The sequence below is a fragment of the Metarhizium acridum genome, assembly GCF_019434415.1.
Source record: "Metarhizium acridum strain ARSEF 324 chromosome Unknown scaffold_578, whole genome shotgun sequence".
In the NCBI taxonomy this organism is placed as follows: domain Eukaryota; kingdom Fungi; phylum Ascomycota; class Sordariomycetes; order Hypocreales; family Clavicipitaceae; genus Metarhizium; species Metarhizium acridum.
The window spans coordinates 632,551-653,105 of NW_027094046.1; the positions used below are offsets into that span (position 1 = coordinate 632,551).

Genomic DNA, 20,555 nt, shown 5'->3' on the forward strand with positions numbered 1-20,555 from the left:
TGAGAGACCACATTCGAAAGGTACCTAGGTAGTTTACCGTCCAGGCTCACAGCCCTTGCGTTAGATTCCCGACCATCGTAGTCAAGGCCAGTTGCACCATTCCTCGCTAGGTGCAATATCAAGTCTAAATGTCGATTGAGGAGATATATATACTTATTGATCGGGGATGCGCATTGCCCAACGAATCCAAGCAGTCTAACGGCAGTGTATCACATCCGATATCGCATTCGTATCCAATAGCCCAAGCCAATCCCAACACTAAACAAGTCCAAAATACATTCTTTCGCTAAATACTTCAGTTTCATGGCCATTCATCACGTCATCGCCCATCAGTCCTTCTTCTTGCCAAAGCCATCCATCAAGGCAGCGCTCAAGGCAGCCGTTGCAACTTTGGCGCCCTTGGACCCCAGCCACGGATTGGGGTCGTTGCGATTCTGCATCGCGGCCTGCGCTCCAGCGGCAAATGCCGTTCGCGCACCGGCCTGGATGAGGGGATTCTGCCACCAGGCATGCTTCTTGGCTTTGTCCGCCGTCGGCGCAGGGGCAGACTTGCGTCGCGAAGACGAAGAGGGATTGCTCGCGGGAGCAACAGCGCGGTCACGGCCACGGGCAGGACTCACGTCCCGCTTGTGGGAACGCTCGTGAGATCGCGCCCGACGGTGGCGTTTGCCGTCGTCGCCGCCGTATCCGGGGGCGGGGAAGTCTCGAGCTCGGGATATCGGTTCCGGCGAGACAGGTCGGGACTTGTGAGAGCGGCCTTCGCGGCCGCGGGATCTGTACTCTGGTGGCGGGGACGCTCTGTCCCGTCGAGGGCGATATTCGGGCTCCTCGCGATGTGAGCGGCGCGGTTTGTCCCGGGGGCTGGCGTAGTCCCGCGGCGGTGCGTAATCGCGGTCGAAGCTTCGCGGCACGTCTCGCTCCGGTCGAGAGTGGCGGGGTTCCCTCCGTGAATCTTTGCGAGGCTCGCGAGGGGTCGGCTCCGGAGGATAATACGGTGGAGGACTCCTTGGACGCCGCCCGCTGCTGCCGGGTTGCGTCATGCCTCTTGGCTCGGGGGGTTCCTTGCGAGAATAGCCCCGCCGCGGGGGGTACGCGTCTTCGCCGTACATTGGGATACCGTCGGGACTGCGACGGCGGTGTCTCTCGGATTTGTGTCGTCGGGGCGGAGGGCCAGCGAATCGATCGTCTGACGGAGGAGGATAGTACGCGTCGTTGTAGCGGTCACGACGGGGATACGCCATTATGTGTACTTCAAGTGGTGAGATTGGTTCGCAGCAAGATGTGCGTAAATGATTATGCAAGGACGCTCAGAGACGAATATCGGAATGAACAAACAAAAACCAACTGCGCTGGTGCGGAGTAAAACGGCGAGGACGGTATATAAAGGATATGGAGGTGCCCGTTCCAGAGTCACGGCTCAAACCGCCGATCAACAACGGCAGCTATCATGCGATCCACAGGGCAAGTGGCTGAAGGGGCGAAACATGGCCAGGCACCACATGCCACACCTTTTGTTGGTCGAGAACGCAGAGAGGGTGTCAGACGCGATCGGAAGTTGCAGAAACGGGGATTGGGCAGAGGCTGAAGTGGGAGGCAAGGAGGGAGCCTGTCTTGCCTGTCAGCCTGTGTCGCTCGTTTGATGCCCGTGGGATTGACCGGTTGATGATCAAGTGCTCCCAGGTTTGGCGTCGGAGCTTCAAGGGGCGAGAGGCCGCCTGACGTCACGGGAGCCAATGAGCGGTGTGGCATACAGCGTGTCATGCAGCGCCGCCGGACGGGCCCCAAGATTGCTGGGCCTGGGGGAGCGGCGCGGGCGCCCCAATCATCTGACGTCAAGGACATCTGGGCATCTAGACATTTGCATCTTGGCCAAATAACAGCATGTCAAGGAATGGCACAACGCGCCCGCGAGAGAAGACCGGCCCGAGCTGCGTCTCCGGCCTAACCTGAATGGTCGCGCTGTCCGAAGTGGACCAGTTGACGTTTGTTTGTCGAATCGCCAAGATGTGGCCACCAGGCCGGCCATCGCACCACTCATCACACGAGCAAGGTTTTGTACACTTGGAGAGTTTAGTCGGCACCTCCCGTTTCGGGGTCCTTCGAAGCAGACTTCTTTAGCATCCATTTCCAGTCCCGCTGTGGCTGGAAACGGGACCCCAGTTGTCAAGATGTCGGGACATTCCCATCGGTGCCTACGAGTGCCTACGTACCTAGGTAGTTACCTAGGGTAGGTACATGTAGTTATTTTACCTACTTGACTCATTGCCAAGCACCAGCAGCTCCGTGCGATACAACTTGTAGCCTATTACGGTCACGCTCGACCACAGATGGCTTACCCTCCTCTGTCCAGCATAGCTTCATCATTAGAAAACAATGTACTACTCGTATCCCAACTTTTGTTTTGCAAAGGCCTAACACACATCGAGCTCGTTTCCACACAACCACATCATGGCTTACCAAACACTGACAGTGGACGGCTTGTTCTCTGCATGGCCGGAATTCCCTCCCATGTGATAGATGCTGTTAGATTTCATTTACTCGACACTCGCGAACTAACATGCACACAGACAAATGCACCATGCCTAGACCCTCTCCGATTCTGTGAGAGGCACTGCGGCGTTTCGCATGTTTTGCAGGGTTTCCCCCCAGGGCTGGACTGTACGGACAAAGAGCCATCGGACCGAATTGGCTACACCACCAGGGTCTGTTCGTTGCAAGTTGCTGTTGTGAAGTGTCGTCATCGCATTGAGTCCAGGTCTCGCTGGATGGAGAGACTCTGAACACTCTGAAAACATTAGACGTTTCCAGGTAATTATCTTGTCATGTTTTTCCGATGGCTTCGTCCTGCGGGACACCAAGAAAAAACCTTATCTAATAATGGAACATTAACCAAGCTTACCAGACACAATGTTCAAAAATTGACAAAGAACAGGCGTTGAATCGGAGCCATGTCGACGCAAGCTTGCTACTTGTTCACTCTCCATCATGGGCAAAAAAGTCTCGCTGACGACTATAAATTTGCCGCCCCGGCCCTGCATTTCATAGAGCAATCTACACCTCTTCCACACTCTTCCACATCAAAAATCCCTACTGCGTCTAACTCCAAATCCCCCCCCGAATCCATTAGCGCTCATCCCAAGCCTATTAGGGGGGGCGCAATCTTCCGACTCCTACGCCGACACCCAAACGCCATACCACAACTATCGGTACACTCATCATGGCTACAGGGCAACCCCATAATCGAAAACGATCTAGGATTGAGACCACTAATTTCCAGAGGCTTCAGCCTGATTTCGCTCGTACAGGCGACGCGGATACAGTCAAAGACCTCGTCGAAAATGGAGCCAATCCCTTTAAAACACTTCATCCTTGCCGCCAACACTTTCCAGGGAAGGCCTATCAGAAACTCAATGCGGATAATAATCGAATCGGCTCCAAGAGGAGGACCAGCCGTATGACTGCTCCTCTAAAATATGAGGCGTCCAACCCCAATGGCTATACTGTCCCTCCCTTCCGTGGCAGAAATCATGTGACAACAGTCCAACAATTACCGTCTGGCAGGGCGTGGACTCAAGAAGAACGGCCAGGGGATTATTCTGCTTCAGGTCCAGAAGAACCTCGAGGCACATCTCCAAATACGGAGGACCAAAGTCTGAATAATTATCCTTTCATGTTCCGTCTTCCAATTCCTGAGTTAAAAGTCGACCCTCCTCCCCCTGGCAATATATCAAGCAAGGAAATACCTCCAGGAGGCCCTAGGATTTGGGTTTATTCCTTTTCAGGTATAGAAGAACTTCGGGACACACCTCCGTATACCGAGAACCCAAATTGGGATGATCTGAATTTCGATGCTCTGAATCTCGATGCGGGCGACAACGAAACCGGCGACAACGAGGCCGGCTCTCCAACCATAGATCGTGTTCGTCATCAAAACCGCAATTGGGGCTTCTCTGAAGTTGCATCTACTAGTCCTGTATCAATGAGGGTACCGCAGCCAGGGCGACATCAATTTCGTTGCTCCGATAACAGCCACGGGAGGACTTCTTGGCGTGGTGTTGATGATACGACGATCAATGCATAACGAAGCTATTTACAAGGCTTGGTACGCTGTGGGAGGATCAAATTGGGTCTGGTTGGCTAGGTTATGATGTATCACATGACCCAATACATCAGCGATATTGTTATGTCGCGCGCTCATGAGGGTGATTGGAGAGGTGTGCCTTGATGTCAAAGGTTTTGACGGAAATGGGTTGCCCTTTTTGGTGTGACAGCCCAGGTGTGGTGCAGGTGATGTGACGCAATACACGCCGGGCGAAGAGGAATGTGCCTGCTCGACATCAAGGTTATACTACTGTTTGGAAAGAAGATCAAGATTCTTGGGATCGGTCTGTGAGCTTTCAACAAGCCGCAACGCAGTTACTTTTTGTTATTCTATCGGTGGGCAGTCCACTATGGCTATAACATACATATGGGCTCACCCTCGTTGTGTCAGAACATGTGACTGATATACCCCGTTTCTGGTTTCTCTTGCGTAATAGATCAGGAAGATGCTATTTATACCGCCGTCCAGCTTCGTCACCCGATTGTGTCCGGGTTGGGTCGATGAGGTCGATGAGCTAGTAGTGTCATGCTTTAAACCATGTGTTCTTGCAGACTGGCCGACATAATCACGGTGCCTTGCTCTGCCTTACAACTCAGCAAAAGTGCCTGGAGTACATAGGAGATTAGCAGTCCACATGCGGACTTGTCACGGACTCTCCCGTCACGACTTAACCCAATAGCGACACACGGATCTAGATGCTGGGGCTGTCGTCCGTGTCGAGAAAGCCCTAATGCGTGTCTCTCCCCACCAATGTGATGAGATCCGCCATTGGAAATCAGAAGCAGGAACGAAATGACAATAAGAGCGTAGTATGCCGGTCTCCGCGGTGGGTTTCACTAATAAGTAGACTCGACGTCCCGCAAAAAATTCAGGTTGCACTCTGACCAGGCACTTCATCAGCGGTGAGAAGCTTCACTCCCCATCTTGCGAGATATCAATGTTGTGCTTGAGCAGCTGCTGGCAACTACGAGCTGCAAACTGGCGCAAAGGGAAGGTGCGTGCTGGCACCTACCTCGGCTGCACAGGCACCAGACAGCAGCATTCGAACGGCCAGTTGAACTCCAACACAAGCATTTGTCGTCATCCCGGAACATCTTTGTTCGAAGATTGTAATTTGTCACGGCTAGTCCGCAGTCGAGCGCAGCCATCAACAAAGCCAATGGCATATCAAGACCAATGTCAAGCGTCAATAGTCTCTATTCGACTGCACCAATCAGTCCTGCCCGCGACTCAATCAACAAGGCTATCGGCTTCTAGCGATGTGAGTATCCACCTGCAGATTCGACCAGACATTACCCTCGCAGCCCTCGCGCCATCCATCGGGAGCCGCCGCAGTCCTACGGATCGTCAGCCAATGTAGCGAGAGCATCACCCGCCTTCTCGTCTATCTGAGGTTATCACTTGGCTTCCCGCCTCCACAAAAGCCTGTTCTATTGTTGGTAATTTATAGATCAAGGGCTTGGCTCACAAAATCGTGACAGATCCCTGGAAAACGCGGGGTACATGATGTGGCGTGGAAGATATCGACTGTGTAGGTTCGTTCAAGCCGTCTTGATAACCAATATTGGTTTGTCACCATGTATCGCTTACGAAGGAAGCTGAAGTTGGCCTCAATCCGCTGCCAACGTCGTCACCGGGGTTGCGCGTTCACAACAGACTGGACTCATCTTCGACCGTCGGCAAGGTCATCTTACCATTGTTAGGATGGCAGACTTTATTCTGTGTTTAACCCAACATGCCGGCCGGTTGCACAGCAGCCCTAAACACCGGCCAACAGACAGCCGCAAGCTAAAGGGTATGGACTTTGAGCTTTGTTCCGATCTCTTCCCCTACAATTGGAAATCAGCCCTCGCCCTTTCTCAAATTGGAACCAGGCACCCCGACCCTTGCAACCCCACAGCCTTTTTAAATTGCTCGCGTGGCGGGCAGGTGGAGCTTAAGATAGTGGCACCCAGTCAAAAGCTGTCTTGCAGCCGTTATCATCATTAGTGTCCACATGCAGTAACGATTCTCGGACCTGGCCGTCGCTTGGCTGAGAGCCACACGCAAAAAATCTTCATCCCTTCGAGATTCAGGAACGGAGACGGCCTAAACGAGGCATTGCATGGAAAATTGCATCATGTCTTGCAAGCGAACCGGCAAGAAACAGGTCATTAGGCATGTAGAAAGGCAGGCGATACAGAACGTCAGATATTAAGTCGCAGCGCAGGGTCGTGCTCCGAGCCTCCGGGCCATGACATTGAATCAGTGGCTGGCTTGTGGTGATTGGCGCGGCAACTTTGCCTTGAGACCATCTCGTACCCGTCAGTCTCACATTTCTGGCTGAGCTATAACCGCCAACGAGACTCACCGACGCCGTTAGCCGTGTCTACAAGTCAAAGGTTAGATTCGATACAAATTGAAGATGAAAAGATCAATGATAGGAGAGAGTCGGAAGACCCTCGAAGCCGGACTGTCACTGTTAAAGCTAGCCCACCCTCTTGCGTGCCGACCGCGGATCATCCACACACACCCCATTTTCATGCAAGTTAGTTAGTTGGAAACTTTTTTTATCAGTAATGAACTGGCCAGCCTGCCTTTAATTCCCACACACCTCTTGTCTGAACTGTTACTTGTTTTCTGCCGCTTCTCTAGTTGCACGGCACACATTATTCCAAGTCCCTATCTCAAACCACTTCCGTCCAACTCTGGCCCAGTTGTGCTACTCCAAACTTCCATAAAGCTTCCTCATGGTCCTCTACTACTAGCTTCCTTCATCTCCACTCGGAAAAATCTCGATTGCCACCCACCTCTTCGACCCTGGATACTGAGATTACCGTGTTGCTCGACTCTCTTTTCTGTAATCCTCCTCTCCGCATAGAGAAACACATTCGTTTCCCTACCGGCTGACTACGCTGCGCATTCGCTGGGCTGTTTTCGATGCAATTGGCTTTCCGCATGGTGTTATAGTCTAGCCTATTTTCACTCAAGCTTTCCGAGCGCCATGGGCTGGATAGAAGATGTCAACGTCAAGGTGGCGACCAGCGTCGTTGGAGAATGGTTTCGCCTCGACGGCAGTGGCCATGTAGGTCTTCTCCTTTTCATAACCACGTTTCTCACCTTGTACTCTGTTTCAGGCAATGCGTGATGTCTCATGTATTCCCATTTTGGGTCGCGCCATGCAGGTTCCCGACTGTGGGGGGTCCAAGTTTGAAGTTTGAGTTGAGATATGATATCACATATTCTCCAGTGTACATCACAGCTAAAGACACTTTTTACGCAAGTTTTGGCGCTCACTATGGTTTTCATTACTAGCCCAGGGAGAGGAAAGGATCCTATTTCCTCACAGAACTGCGTGCCGGGATGACCACCTTCTTCGCCATGGCGTACATCATTGCCGTCAACGCCTCAATCGTATCGGATTCCGGCGGTACCTGCGTCTGCCCTCACACTGCTGCAGACCCTACTTGCGATAAAGACGCAGACTACATGCTTTGCACCCAGGATATCAAGCGCGACATTGTGACGGCCACTGCTGCCATATCGGCACTATCGTGCTTCTGCATGGGACTCTTTGCCAACTTGTACGTCACTAGGGATAAAACTGGTGACTGTTGCGCTGCTGACCATGACACACAGGCCGGTTGCTCTGGCGCCAGGAATGGGTACGCTGACCAGCACTCAAACACGGCAGGCCATTTGCTTCGTCGGGTATATGCTAATGAGACGTCTGTTTAGGCTTAAATGCTTATTTTGCCTACACAGTCGGTAAGTGGTGCAAAATCGGATGCTCTTGTTTTGTGCCTGTGCAACCGCTAACTTGGTTGTACATAGTTGGCTATCATGGCACCGGCCTGGTCCCGTACCGGGTAGCCCTCACCGCCATCTTCGTCGAAGGTTTCATCTTTCTCGGTCTTGCCATCCTCGGACTGCGACAGTGGCTTGCCAGAGCGATTCCCCACTCCATCAAGGTGGCCACGGGCGTTGGTATTGGCTTGTACCTGACTCTGATTGGACTCACGTACAGCGAAGGCATTGGTGTCGTCGTTGGAGCCACCGCGACGCCTGTGGAACTCGCGGGATGCTCTCCTGAGAATCGCCTTGCCGATGGCACATGCCCCAGCTGGGACAAGATGCGCCACCCTGCCATGTGGATTGGAATATTCTGCGGTGGAATCTTGACTGTGATCCTGACCATGTTTCGAGTCAAAGGTGCCATTATTATCGGCATCCTTCTCGTCAGCATCGTTTCGTGGCCTCGCACGACACCGGTCACCTACTTCCCCTACACCGACGTCGGCAACAACTCGTTTGACTTCTTCAAGAAGGTCGTGACTTTCCACCCCATTCAGCACACGCTCAATGTCCAGGACTGGAACGTTTCCGAATACGGTGGGCAGTTTGGCCTCGCCCTCATTACCTTCCTTTACGTCGATATCCTCGATGCCACCGGCACGCTGTACTCCATGGCCCGGTTTGCCGGCCTCATGGACCCTGTGACGCAAGATTTTGAGGGCTCGGCCGTTGCATACATGGTTGACGCGCTGTGCATCTCCGTCGGTGCTGTCCTCGGTGTTCCTCCGGTCACGGCGTTTGTCGAGTCCGGTGCTGGCATCTCCGAAGGTGGTAAGACGGGCTTGACATCCATGGCTACTGGTCTCTGCTTCTTCATCGCCGTCTTCTTCGCTCCCATCTTCGCCTCGATTCCCCCCTGGGCCACGGGCTGTGTTCTTATCCTCGTCGGATCAATGATGGCCGGTGCCGTTCCCGAAATCAACTGGAAATACATGGGAGATGCCGTCCCCGCCTTCCTCGCCATTTGCCTCATGCCTTTCACGTACTCGATTGCCAATGGCTTGATCGGCAGCATCTTCTCGTACATCATCATCAACGTCACGGTGTGGCTGGTCAAAAAGCTGTCCGGCGGACGCATATTACCGTCCAACATGGACGAGCAGGAGAACTGGACGTGGCGCATCCCCGGAGGCTTTCTTCCCCCGTGGTTGGTTCGTCTGGGAAAGGGCCAGAAGGACTTTTGGCGGGAGGATCCGCCGCCCACCGAGGCTGCCGTTCAGCACAAGCTCAGCTCCGACGAGCAGGGCTCGGATGCCGGGCCAGAGGCTAGTAATCCTTTGCAAGTGGCCCCGGTCAAGGCATAGAGCTGCGGTAATTTTTTCTTTTTTTTGGTATTTTGCTGACACGATTGATGACGAGTGGAGTTTGTGCGTTTCGTTGGATGCTTAAAATACGAAGGTGGAAACAAAAGCGGTGACGATTGCCTGGACGGTTAGGTGTGTGGCATTGAATAGGGCGTTTATGCAACGACAGTCATATAGCGAGAAAGATTCCATCTGCTCATCTTGTGTAATGCTATAACGTTTCGCCGACACATGGGGTGAACCACTGCCGTGGTGCTTCGTGCTTACACGGACATTACTAAAATGATGACTTTTACTCGCCTTCAAAAGCAGAGAAAAAAAAAAAAGTGCTAAAATGGATTGGTATCTGCCCGCCATTTGTCGTCTCGTCGTGAGCATACATGCGTCTACGCCATCAAAGCAATATTTTTCAGTTCCCTGCAGCACGTTAGCAGTCTCCCAAGGCAAACACCCCTTATGCCACGCCGCCTCGACTCACCCCTCGACTTGATGTCCCACCTTGGTAGGCGGGTAGGTAGCCTCCTCGCCCTCGTCCCTCCCCAGCAGCCGCTGCTCCTCCCTCAGCCTCCTCGCCCTGGCGGCCAGCTCGGGGACGGGGGCCAGGTCAAAGTCGGAGTTGAGGTGCCAGAAGAGGGTGCTCGAGATGCGGATCAGCGGCCTGCCGGGCAGCTCCCTCCTGCGGCGCTCGATGGCCTCGAGGGTGCGCTCGTTGACGACGACCTCGTGGTACCCGGCCTTGATGAGCCCGCCCGTCGCGTGCTCGAGCTGCTTGCCCGCCTGGACGAGGAGGTGGTTCCCGGGGGGGATCTTGACGGCCAGCCGGTCGCCCGTGTTGCGGGCCCAGATGTTGAGCCCCGGGTAGCGCGAGCGGCCGTGGATGGTGAGGAAGTTGAGGTCCGTGTGGAAGCCGGCCAGTATGGTGTCCCTTTGCGCGTGCCTTGTCAGATCCGACGCCGTGGGCGCGAGGAGGTGCGGGCTGTTGGATTGACACCTGTTAAAATGCTGAACGGGAAAAGGGGGGGGGAAGAGACGGACCCGTATGCGCCGGCGTCGCTAAAGTATGTTGCTGGGAGGCCGAGGCCCACGGCTGTCATTTCAGATAGTTTCGACACACTGCCTCTGGTGAGTCGGATACTTCGAAAACGGGAAGGGGGGTTTGTACGGACGCGTTCTTCATGCAGGTGCCCCATTTGTCCATGGTGGGCGCCCAGCGCTGGCGGATGGCGTCGGCCTCGGGGACGACGTTGGCGGCGTTGAGGCCCGGGAACTGCGTCTCGTAGGGCGGCGGCTCGGCCATGCGCCAGAAGAAGCGGCATTTCGGGTCGGGCTGGTGGGCAGAGATGTCGAGCGGGCGCTGCGAGGGGTGCAGGCGCCTGATGACGTCGAGGCAGGGCTCGTCGACGGCGCACTTGGGCTTCTCGGTGTTTTTGAGCGTCACGCCGATCTGGTAGCTGAGCTCGGGGCGCTCGTCCTTGCGCAGCTCGGGCTCCGGCTGGGCGAAGTAGTCCTCGAGGAGGTCGAGGAAGGACTCGTTGTCCGAGGGGGAGACGCGCGAGTCGTGCAGCACGAGGGCGCCGTAGGTGATGAGGGCGTTGGCGGCTTTGGCGCATTCCGCTACGACGGCGGGCGACGACGCCTCTTGGTTGAGGTAGACGTCTAGGTCGACGACGGGGAGGTTCATCTGGTCTGTCATGGTGACGGGGGTTGATCCGTTGCGGCGGTGCGGAGGAGGAAGAGGAGGCGGGCGGGAGCTGGGGATAATAAATGCCATGGTGGTGATTGGCGTAGAGGGGCGGGACATGGAACTTTTGCAGATGGTCTTGCCCCGGGTCGTCGAGGGTGTAGACTGGGGCAAAAACGGGTCTCGGAGCCGGCCGATGTGGATATCGGCATGTCAGGTCCGGGGGAGCGACAATGTGCATTGTCGGAGTGAGCAAGGAGAGGGGAATGTTTGTGTGATGGGGCCATGTTCGTTCCATTTTCTTTTCTAGAAGCACAGTGGCGTTGATCAGCCTGGGGTTCGTGGCTGAAAGTGCCCTGTTGTTCCAAAGGCGTTTGCCGTCGATGATCAAAGACAGGGATGCTAGCCGCCAGGTGGACAGCGGACACAAACGTCAACTGAAAGTGAGCCACGCCTTTGTGTCCCGACTCGATGTCTAGACTGCCCAAGTTTCCCAAACCCAGAATGTTCCATGTTTGTGCTACAAATATGATAAGCACACCGTGGACGCTTGGTCATTTATACCACAGCCCTTAATCACCAGAAAATCTACAAAAAACCACCTTTGAACTACTTCTGAACTACCTCTGAACTAACATTGAAGTTCCTCTGTAGAGTCGTGAATTCTCGGTACCTAGCTCCCAATTCTCTTCCACGCTTCCCTGTCGTGTGTTTCTCAAATGGGACTCTGCATATTATTACATGACGCTATACTATAATACACTATAATACATAAAATGCATATACTATGCTCTAAGATATACTGGGATATACTATTGTATGCTCGAGGATCGCCTAGTATACCTTGCCGCAGCCTATTTGGCTTCTACAGCCGATCAGAAGATTGCATCAGCGCGTTATACGACGCTAGCCGTGTCTAGTGTATCTTCGACAAGAAGTCGTCCTCGAAAGGTCTTGCAACCGACACCATGCCTGATAAAGATGAGAGGATTGCGGAACTCGAAAAGTTGCTAAAGGAAGAGGAACGCAAGAGAGAGGAACAGGATCGCATCCTCGAGGAACTGCAACGCAAGAGGGAGGAAATAGAGCGCCAGAACCAAGATTCCACGCTATCAGAGTACTTGTATAACTGTCACTTTTATGTCTATTTAAAGCTCGACCTCCCACCACCGAGCCATTGCTCTCCGGGACAGGGCGCTGATACGCGTGTTCGACCTCATGATAGGGTATGGGGTTTCATATGGCTATGTCGCCGCTGGCAAGTCCTACGTTTTGCTCTACTTTTACCCAGCCGAGCCTCGGAAACTTTATTACCATCTGTGCGTGCCAGAAAGCATGGTGAGGGAAGCGGCGAACGAGAAAGACTGGTCCACGCAGATGTCCAATACCGCAGTGGCCCAACTGGCCAGCTTTTGCCTCGAGAGCCTTCAATCCGAGGCGGCCGTAGGCCCGTCATTGGAGGCGTCGATGCAGGTTGCCAAGGAACAATTGGCAATATGGGGTCGAGAGGGCTACGCATCCGAGAGCAGCGAGACAAGGACTCTTGTCCACCACGCATACAACAAGCCTACGAAGCAATACTTCACCCAGGCCTGCCTTTTTGGCCTCAAGACGGGTCGCCGTCTCGCTAGCTATTGTCCCAACGTGCAATTCCACCTTGGTGTCAATGGAAGCGCGCAGCAGCACCCGATTGACATCACCGAGTTGACTCGCCTCATCAATGAGCGGCTTCGCAGGGACCCGTACGACTACTGCGAGGCGCTGTCGCCTTGGGGCATATGCGGAAGCATCGGGGTGCTCTTCAAGCTGGAGCTGGCGCCCTACGGCTACCTATTTGTTGGCAAGGGCACCACGGCGGCGCTTTTGAGCGACCTGAAGCACGAAACAAACGTATACGAGAAGCTCCGCAGGCTTCAGGGCGACGTGGTACCCGTGCATCTGGGCTTGGTCGAGCTTACCAGCGGTTACATACTCCCCAGAGGCCTGAGAGCAGTCCATATGATGCTCATGTCTTGGGGCGGAGAAAGGGTAACTCGGGAAGGAAACTCGTCAGGTTTGTCGCCCGAGGTGCAGCGATCCGTGCAGGCTGTTCAGAACGAGGGTGTGTACCATGATGACGCGCGCGACCCCAACCTGCTCCGGAATGAGGAACTAGGCCGGGTCATGGTGATAGACTTTGACCATTCCGACATCCTGATGCCGCCTAAGCACAAGGCAGTGTCTAATCTCTCCGAGAAGGGGAGTAGAAAAGGCCAGAAACGTGCAGTTGTAAACTACCCCGGGAAAGCTAAGGTGCTGGACGGTTACCCAGAGGCTGCATAATAACTAGCAGGACCAAGCAAGGTATCTGATGATCACGCGCTATACTATAATATATGAGAGTATATTATGGTATATCATGGTGACTCCGTACACCGTAGTGTATTACGGAACTCGTGCAATGGGAAAGAACACACTATTTCTATTCCTGGTTGTCGGTTATTTTCTTTATATCATTGCTCGGAGAGACTGAATTGAGCGGTTCGTATGACAAAATCTCATTAAATAGTATCCAAGCGTTCAGCCAGCGATTTAGTCCTTACATATTGAATTTTTCACCAGTCCACAATCCAGTCTACTATACGGAATGGCACAGCACTCCTCTTATCTGCCCAGTTTCGGACAAAATGTAGTTCTGCTTCCTAGAAGCCCTTGAACCTCTCTTCTTACCAGAGGACAACGACACGAACGTCAATACTCTCCCTGGGCTCATCGCCAGCAGCGGCGCCGATTTCAGGACTAGCATGCCACGGGGCACCTGCGTGCTGGGAATCAACGCCCAGTGATGCACTATCAAAGAGCTGGACGAACAAGACCTCATCGGTCTCCTGCGCCGACACGTAGTACCACTTTGAGCAAGTGTTCGCATGCCGAGGACTCTGCTCCGGCGGCACTTCCTTCGCTTTCACGCCGAGCATGGCAAATTCCTTTAGCCAGTCGCCGCCTAGCTCCGGGGGCCCGGGGACCTTGTTCTCATATTGCCAGTGTACCATGCCGCAGTCGGCACTGACGGGCATCTCCTTTCGCGGCGAGAACGTCAGGGGGTCGCGGGCAACCTTCTTCAGGGGCCGCCAGATACTATACGCAGCGTACCTGGGTCCAAGTCGACCGCTCTCGGAGTGGTTGTACTGCTCAGCGATGAGGGAGTCTGATTCCTTGTCGGACGGTCGAAACGGGTGGTTCTGGCAGATTGTGTCCTCGGCCGCGATCATGCCTCTTTCCACGGCTGTCTTGTAGATCTCTTGGCTCTGGAAGCGGAGCGTCCGCCGTGCAGAAATCGGTGTGAAGTCGAGATGGGGGACGCGTGCTGGTGTCGACGTAGACATGCGCGGTCGAGATGACCAGTAGTCTGCCGGCTTGCTTTGCTGAGCCTGTATCGTTGGCTTCTCCTCGGCCTTTTCTGTAGAAGTTTCCTTGTCCCCCTGTTTGCTGCCGCCTGTTGCAGTCACGGACGGTAATGGCTTCAAGCCCGTTGGCATCTTGAACGGCTCTGGCGCTCTTGCACCTCGCCGAAAGACACTATGCGTAACATGGACGTATTTTGCGCCAAGAGTCTTTGCAACTAGTTCCTTGATTTCGGGGTAATACGCGCTCGCCGCAGCTTCCTCGTCTATCTCTCCCTTGTCTGTATAGCATGACTCCAGAGACGCCGAGCGGTGCTTGACGACCCCGAACCCATGACTCTTGAGATGCCCGACAGCGGTGTACCCTGGGTCAGAAAGCAATGGGCGGATATCGATTAGTGGTGAGGTTCGCGGAACAAGATCGCCCATGGGGGGGGGGCGCGCCGTAGTTTCGCTGCCAAGGGTCTCCTCGCTCGGAGTTTTGGTCGACAACGGGGTGCATATACTGTCCCAGAACCTGGGTTGTGCCGTTTGTTGAGTCCATGTTGGTTTGTTGAGCGTCAATGCCGTCTTACTCGGTAGTGTATTGTTGGACTCTCTACGGCAAGCGTGACGGTGGAAACCGACGAAAATAGACCATGATGTGAGATGCACCTAAAAGGAAAACGAGCAGACAGGAATTGCCCGGATACAGCGGCACGGCTTCGTCAATCCCGACATCACTTTTGCGTATTTCGCGCTCTTGACGCTTCGGGCAACTAATCTGACTTGGACCAACACAGCGTCACATCGCAGCTGACACGGGTCTCGCATGCGACAGCTGAATGTTGACTGGGAGGACTTCGTATCTTATGAGGCAGGTTGTCAGAGACTAATGCAGGGCTTTGAGACAAGGCCCGAGATACATCTACAGTGCCGGACCTTCCTTGTCTATTTTGAGCCGTTCCACGAAGCAAAGGGCTGGTTTTTTTTTCCTGCAATCTGTCGTGAAAAAGAATTGCCTTTTGGCGTGTGGATGGTGTTGGTTCGTTTGCGTCTACTGCGCCCAAATGAGGCGGAGGCAGTGTTCACTTGGAGCGTAATCCCTCCGGGCCTTGATCGTGGCGTGGCGTGCGTCTCTATACAACTTGTATCAAGTACTTATTCTGAATGCGCGTCCCTGTCTAATTGAAGAACAACATGACAACCTATGGGAAACTGCAACCATGCTCTCGTTCCAAAAGTACAAATTGTTAGATCAGGGGCCGTCCCGTGCTTCACAAGACGACCTTGAGTTTCATCATGACGCTACATTATCGGCCCAAGAATTGGCATTGACGCGGGCCAAGAAGATCATATACGTCCTACTCTTTATGCTTGGCGTTAGTATCGTCTCAACGGCTGTGCTCTGGACCAGACAGCGGTGCTCTCTCGTCTCTCAGAGTTTCTGTAAGAAGCATAAAAGTTTTGCAGTATTTCAGAATAAGCAGCTAACTCCCCTGCTACCAGTTGATCTGGAAACCAACGTGCCAGTGCCCATTTCCCATGATGACCATACTATCGAAGACCCTGTGTGGGATTCTCCCGAGTATGACTGGTATCTAGGATGGGTCGCGCTGCAAAACGACTTTGCCAAGTCCAAGGGCTTGCCTACCGCTATGCACTGGCCCTGGGACAGCTCCAAGAGCATATATATATTGCACGGGTTTCACTCTATGCACTGCGTGGTAAGCCCTTCTCGCTCGTCCGCCTTGGCAAGCTGGATCTAACATGACAAATTCTTGCAGTTCTTGCTGCGCGACGTGATCATGCAGTACCACGACAATAAGACGCAGACATGGCCATACGGACATATAACGCACTGCCTACATGTCCTGCGCGAGGACGTAATGTGTGCCGCTGACGATACGCCGCGGTACACGGGGCGGTTGCACGCGCAAGAAAACGAAACCGTGGTTGAATCAGGGATAGGCCAAATTCGCATGTGCCGCGACTGGAACAAGCTGCGCCAGCACGCTGTTGACAACTCTGCTTGCTACTATCGTCCTAGTGATCATTATATCCCGCTGCTGGATCGCTACAAGAGGTGTCCGGATGGGAGCAAGCCGTGGGAGGAAAAGGAGTAGAAGGATGCTTGAATGAAGGGGTGATGAGTTTAGGCATTACGGAGCTTGTTTTAGTGTAGAAGCATCAGGATAGAGCTTGTATATTTGTATAGAATATAGATGTTTGTAAGTACTTACAAAGTCTCTGTGATATGAACTCTCCTGCCGCGACATCACGATTAACTAAAAGACCCAGAGAAGGGGGCAACAGGAGAAACTAGGCCTAAGATTTCAACACTCTTAGTTCCACTCAAAACCCACGTATAGCCTCTTTACATGGCCTTTACATTCGACCTGCCGTAGAAATATCTGCGTCTGTGCCATTTGTGTGGTCGTGGACCAAGGCTATGTCTATTAATTAGGGTTTTTTTTTAATCTATTCCAAGATCCTGGCAGCACTACGCCAGCACTGCGTCAAGTAGGCCTTTTATACAGACACCGTGTGCCTTCAACCAGAGAACCGTGATATACTAAAGGAACCACCACATAAACACCAATCGTATTGCGTAACAAATCCCGTGTCTATACATCTATTCAAGCTACTGTAACAGCATCAAAAACTCCGAATAACAACCCTAATCTGGAAACCATTTCTCTAACCTTAAACTCTCACACACATAAACTCCTTTTGCGTAGCGAATGACTGATCCTTGGTTGACCCCCCTCACAGATACCTCGATTTTAGCAGTTCAAAGGCCGCCCGCGATGAGATGAGATGCTTAGTCGTCTGCAACGAGGAATACATTAATTCAGTGAGCTCTCATACGAAGCGTCAAGAAATTACTCACTCTTTTTACTTCTGACTTCCCAGGTGCTTTGGAGAGAGAAATCTTCTGGTGCTGGCATGGGAGCAGCTAAAGCGAGAGCAACCATGGCAAGAACTAGGAGGTAGAAGTTCATTTCTGCTTCTTCTTTTTTCTTTTTCGAAGAAATATATGTAGCGGTATAAATCAAAATAGAGATTACAGGTTTGAATTTACAAGGAACGCGACTTGTCGTCTACTAGAGGCCTATATATGTTTATGTCTACCGATGACTGGGCTGAAAACCGCGTATCTTTGCTACGTCTCTGCCGAGCTCTTGGAAAGCGAGGCCACATCGAACAAGTCGTGAGTCAGATCAAACTCCTCGTGGTTTCTATATCGAACCGTGTGGATAGAAACGCCTCATGCACAGCCTAGGCCCTGCAGACAGTTTACAGTCGTCCAACGGATGTGTCGTATTGCGCTGCATGGCCCATCTTTGCCCAATCCACGCGGCAATGTAACGCTGTCTCGCGCAAGCGTCGTATCCCAAAGGGCTGTGGTAAGACAAGCTCGAGCTTCCATTCCAGTCGAGCCAATCACTATTGCTGCCGCCCAAGGCAGCGTCAGCACCGTCCGCACCCAGAGATTATGTGATGACACTCTGTGCAACCAACACATGGAGCAGCGGCTGTGGTCGCATGGGGGAAACCCCGTTCATGTAAGGATTATCCCGACATGGCACAACATCCTTCCGATGGCCTACAGGAGCACCCTAGAGAGCTCTCTCGCATGGCTTGGACCGATTTCTGACTGTGCCATGTGGTCGGGTATATGGCTGTGCTATTCCTCCTGTTTGGCCCCCATGAGCGTACCCTTCTTCCAGCTACGCAAACCACTCGTCGGATTTGACCTTTTCGTGTTTGTCTCGTGAAGTGCCCCGTCAACCATCATGGGGCTCGACGTCCAGGCAAGTGGACTCGCAGCCTTGAGCGGCGCGTTCCTGTTCCTCACCACGGGAAGCGTCGTGTTGCGCTTCGTAGCTCGCTACAAGCAGAAGGGCCGAGTCTGGGTGGACGACTACACCATGGCACTGGCATGGGTAAGCTGTAGCCTGAAATTCCGATTATACAATAGGGTCTAAGGTTTTGATACGGCTTTAGGTCGGGTTTGTTGGCCTCGCGGCCCTGTCCTTCTTCGGTCAGCATAGGCGGAATCCGGGTTTCTCTGCCTTCTATCTAGAACTAACAATGCTGTGTAGGCATATCAAGGGGCTTCTTGGGCTACACGATGCCCAAGGACAGGGCTTCGGTCCAGGCCGTGGCGTTTACGCAGGCGTGCACTCTCATTTCCTTTGATGTGCTGACCGCAATGACGTTTGGCATGACGAAGCTCAGCGCTGTATTCTTCTACCGGCGCATCTTTTGCTTTGGGCCTCATCGCGACGTGTTCAACTACGTCACCATGGTCTTCGTCTTCCTCATCTCCGCATGGACCGTGACCTTTATTGTCGTGCCCTTGAATCTCTGTGGCCCCTTGAAGAGCATCGGGTGGGATATCCGCCACGCGACGCAATGTGCCCACTATGCGTATTTCAAGGGCATTTCCGTGTCCGACTTTGTTCTAGATGTTGCGGTGCTTGTCTTGCCACTCCCCAAGGTATGATTTCCCAACTATGTAACTACAATGTAGCGGAGTTGTGACAGCTTCGGCTAACTCGCCCCAGATTTGGTCTCTCAACATGACCACAGTCCGGAAAATAGCAGTGTCCTGTGTCTTTCTCATTGCGCTCGTGTATGAAGAAACCCCCCTCTCTTCGTCGCCAATGGAGGTGCGTAAGTGCTAATGCTGCTGTTCACGCAGCGGCTTAGGTGCAAGTACAGCGCGCTTGGTTATCATGATGCAGCTTATTCACAAAGGTAGAGCTGGGAATGCTAAAGATACCTACCGTATGTGATCAGATACCGACCCTTTTCTGCCAGTAGCGCATAGATTGGAGGCTCACGCAACAACGTCCTTGCAGAGGGCAATACCCAGATCGTGTATTACGCCATCCTCGAAGCCGCCTTTAACATCATCGCGATAAACGGGCCATCGCTATGGTACCTTGTTGCTGGGGTTCCCCCCGATCGTGTCCTGCACAGCATTCGCAGCATCGTATCTCTTGGCTCTGGCCACCGTCCCAATTCCCCCAAGAGCTCAGTAGAGCGCGCCACGCGCGACGCCGCTCTGGGCCACAAACTTGATGACACGGACTCGTCGCCGTCGAGTCCCGTCAAGGGTTGTGTCGAGACATATGCCATGGCGGATTCGGGTGCCATACCGTCTGCAAAGGGCAGCCACGGTGGCATTGTCGTTGAACGTGAATTTAGGCGCGAAATTGAGCAACGGCCTTGATCATGTATAGGGAAGAGAATGGCTGTTTCAATCTGCCGATAAATCGAATAGGAGCTCCGCCGTACTACGGATCCATTGACTATGAAAAGATAAGGCTTCTGATTGCTTGTACTTACTCTGGTAGTCTATTAAATCGAGGGCACACAAGATGTGATGGCCAGAATACTTCTCACCCTTAGGATGTTTACCGCACTGAAGCCGCTTTGCGCAATTCGAGCCATGTCTCAGTTTTCCCTACAGAGGTCTCTCAAATCGGAATTATTGCGTAGAACTATGGACCTGACTATTGGAGGAAATGTTCCCCGAGGAAATGGCTTATTCTGGCTTGATCAGAGCTCATCCATCCAAACAGACTCTGGTCCAGGATAAGAGTTACTACCCCAACAATAGCGCTGTAACGACTGAAAATTGCACCAAGTTTGCTTATTATATCAGCATTGGCAATTTTTCTCCGACAGATGGGCAAGTGGCCCGACGGTCAGAACGAGTTGTGATAGCGCCAAAGTGCTATTGGGATCATAATTGTCACGCAATTGAGGGCCACAAAAGACGGTGTACGATGGCGCCGAGGGCACCAATTGTATTGAATGAGAGTCGTCTGAAGAAGAAATAAAGTATGGAAATAAGCGGCATCTATCTTGTGAGCAGCTTTGTCCTTGTATCTCCGGGTTTCTAGCGAGGAAATTGAGTCCTATTTGTAGCTATCGAAGGTCTTCAAATTGAAAGTATTCGGGGCATCTGGCACCACTGCCGACTGTGAGTACCCGTAACTTTCAAGACCACGCGCACATGGGAGTTTTGAAAGGCATTGGCTAAGCGCCGTTTGTGGGCGGGCAGGCCTGCGCTATCGCCCACCAGCAGAGTTCTGGAATACTCTCGTAAAGCAAAGGCTCGCTGTAAAAGGTTCTGCAAAGGCCATTTGCTCCACAGACTTGCTCCCATATATCATTTGTTAATTTTAGATATCGGTGTAGTTTGTCCGCTAGCTGATCTCTTTGGCGACTAACTGTCAAGGAGTATAAGTATA

General features: G+C 53.0%; 11 protein-coding genes across 11 annotated transcripts; 8 read left to right on the forward strand and 3 right to left on the reverse strand.

The window, feature by feature from the left end:
- Nucleotides 1-329: 329 nt before the first annotated feature.
- Nucleotides 330-1,241, reverse strand: J3458_021293 (uncharacterized protein; the record flags this gene model as incomplete). The annotated part of the gene is made up of 1 exon (XM_007813991.2): nucleotides 330-1,241. The coding sequence occupies one exon, from the start codon at nucleotides 1,239-1,241 to the stop codon at nucleotides 330-332; it is 912 nt and encodes a 303-aa protein (XP_007812182.2).
- Nucleotides 1,242-1,289: 48 nt separating this feature from the next.
- On the forward strand, nucleotides 1,290-1,640 carry J3458_021294 (uncharacterized protein; the record flags this gene model as incomplete). The annotated part of the gene is made up of 1 exon (XM_066122527.1): nucleotides 1,290-1,640. The coding sequence occupies one exon, from the start codon at nucleotides 1,290-1,292 to the stop codon at nucleotides 1,638-1,640; it is 351 nt and encodes a 116-aa protein (XP_065972537.1).
- A 501-nt stretch (nucleotides 1,641-2,141) lies between these two features.
- On the forward strand, nucleotides 2,142-3,111 carry J3458_021295 (uncharacterized protein). The gene has a single exon (XM_066122528.1). It carries the CDS (start codon nucleotides 2,328-2,330, stop codon nucleotides 2,778-2,780), a length of 453 nt encoding a protein of 150 aa, XP_065972538.1. The 5' UTR covers nucleotides 2,142-2,327; the 3' UTR covers nucleotides 2,781-3,111.
- A 106-nt stretch (nucleotides 3,112-3,217) lies between these two features.
- J3458_021296 (uncharacterized protein) lies at nucleotides 3,218-4,081 on the forward strand (the record flags this gene model as incomplete). Its single annotated transcript, XM_007813990.2, has 1 exon — nucleotides 3,218-4,081. The coding sequence occupies one exon, from the start codon at nucleotides 3,218-3,220 to the stop codon at nucleotides 4,079-4,081; it is 864 nt and encodes a 287-aa protein (XP_007812181.2).
- Nucleotides 4,082-7,462: 3,381 nt separating this feature from the next.
- J3458_021297 (uncharacterized protein) lies at nucleotides 7,463-9,554 on the forward strand (the record flags this gene model as incomplete). The annotated part of the gene is made up of 4 exons (XM_066122529.1): nucleotides 7,463-7,665; nucleotides 7,721-7,746; nucleotides 7,820-7,849; nucleotides 7,916-9,554. The coding sequence occupies 4 exons, from the start codon at nucleotides 7,463-7,465 to the stop codon at nucleotides 9,238-9,240; spliced, it is 1,584 nt and encodes a 527-aa protein (XP_065972539.1). The 3' UTR covers nucleotides 9,241-9,554.
- Nucleotides 9,555-9,626: 72 nt separating this feature from the next.
- On the reverse strand, nucleotides 9,627-10,933 carry J3458_021298 (uncharacterized protein; the record flags this gene model as incomplete). The annotated part of the gene is made up of 4 exons (XM_007813988.2): nucleotides 9,627-9,657; nucleotides 9,719-10,216; nucleotides 10,276-10,353; nucleotides 10,407-10,933. 4 exons carry the CDS (start codon nucleotides 10,931-10,933, stop codon nucleotides 9,627-9,629), a joined length of 1,134 nt encoding a protein of 377 aa, XP_007812179.2.
- Nucleotides 10,934-11,889: 956 nt separating this feature from the next.
- J3458_021299 (uncharacterized protein) lies at nucleotides 11,890-13,243 on the forward strand (the record flags this gene model as incomplete). Its single annotated transcript, XM_066122530.1, has 2 exons — nucleotides 11,890-12,052; nucleotides 12,147-13,243. The coding sequence occupies 2 exons, from the start codon at nucleotides 11,890-11,892 to the stop codon at nucleotides 13,241-13,243; spliced, it is 1,260 nt and encodes a 419-aa protein (XP_065972540.1).
- A 383-nt stretch (nucleotides 13,244-13,626) lies between these two features.
- J3458_021300 (uncharacterized protein) lies at nucleotides 13,627-14,733 on the reverse strand (the record flags this gene model as incomplete). The annotated part of the gene is made up of 1 exon (XM_007813986.2): nucleotides 13,627-14,733. The coding sequence occupies one exon, from the start codon at nucleotides 14,731-14,733 to the stop codon at nucleotides 13,627-13,629; it is 1,107 nt and encodes a 368-aa protein (XP_007812177.2).
- Nucleotides 14,734-15,509: 776 nt separating this feature from the next.
- On the forward strand, nucleotides 15,510-16,409 carry J3458_021301 (uncharacterized protein; the record flags this gene model as incomplete). Its single annotated transcript, XM_066122531.1, has 3 exons — nucleotides 15,510-15,732; nucleotides 15,793-16,010; nucleotides 16,071-16,409. 3 exons carry the CDS (start codon nucleotides 15,510-15,512, stop codon nucleotides 16,407-16,409), a joined length of 780 nt encoding a protein of 259 aa, XP_065972541.1.
- Nucleotides 16,410-18,083: 1,674 nt separating this feature from the next.
- J3458_021302 (uncharacterized protein) lies at nucleotides 18,084-19,528 on the forward strand (the record flags this gene model as incomplete). The annotated part of the gene is made up of 6 exons (XM_066122532.1): nucleotides 18,084-18,233; nucleotides 18,295-18,331; nucleotides 18,393-18,790; nucleotides 18,858-18,925; nucleotides 18,995-19,080; nucleotides 19,155-19,528. 6 exons carry the CDS (start codon nucleotides 18,084-18,086, stop codon nucleotides 19,526-19,528), a joined length of 1,113 nt encoding a protein of 370 aa, XP_065972542.1.
- A 295-nt stretch (nucleotides 19,529-19,823) lies between these two features.
- On the forward strand, nucleotides 19,824-20,141 carry J3458_021303 (uncharacterized protein; the record flags this gene model as incomplete). Its single annotated transcript, XM_066122533.1, has 1 exon — nucleotides 19,824-20,141. The coding sequence occupies one exon, from the start codon at nucleotides 19,824-19,826 to the stop codon at nucleotides 20,139-20,141; it is 318 nt and encodes a 105-aa protein (XP_065972543.1).
- Nucleotides 20,142-20,555: the final 414 nt, after the last annotated feature.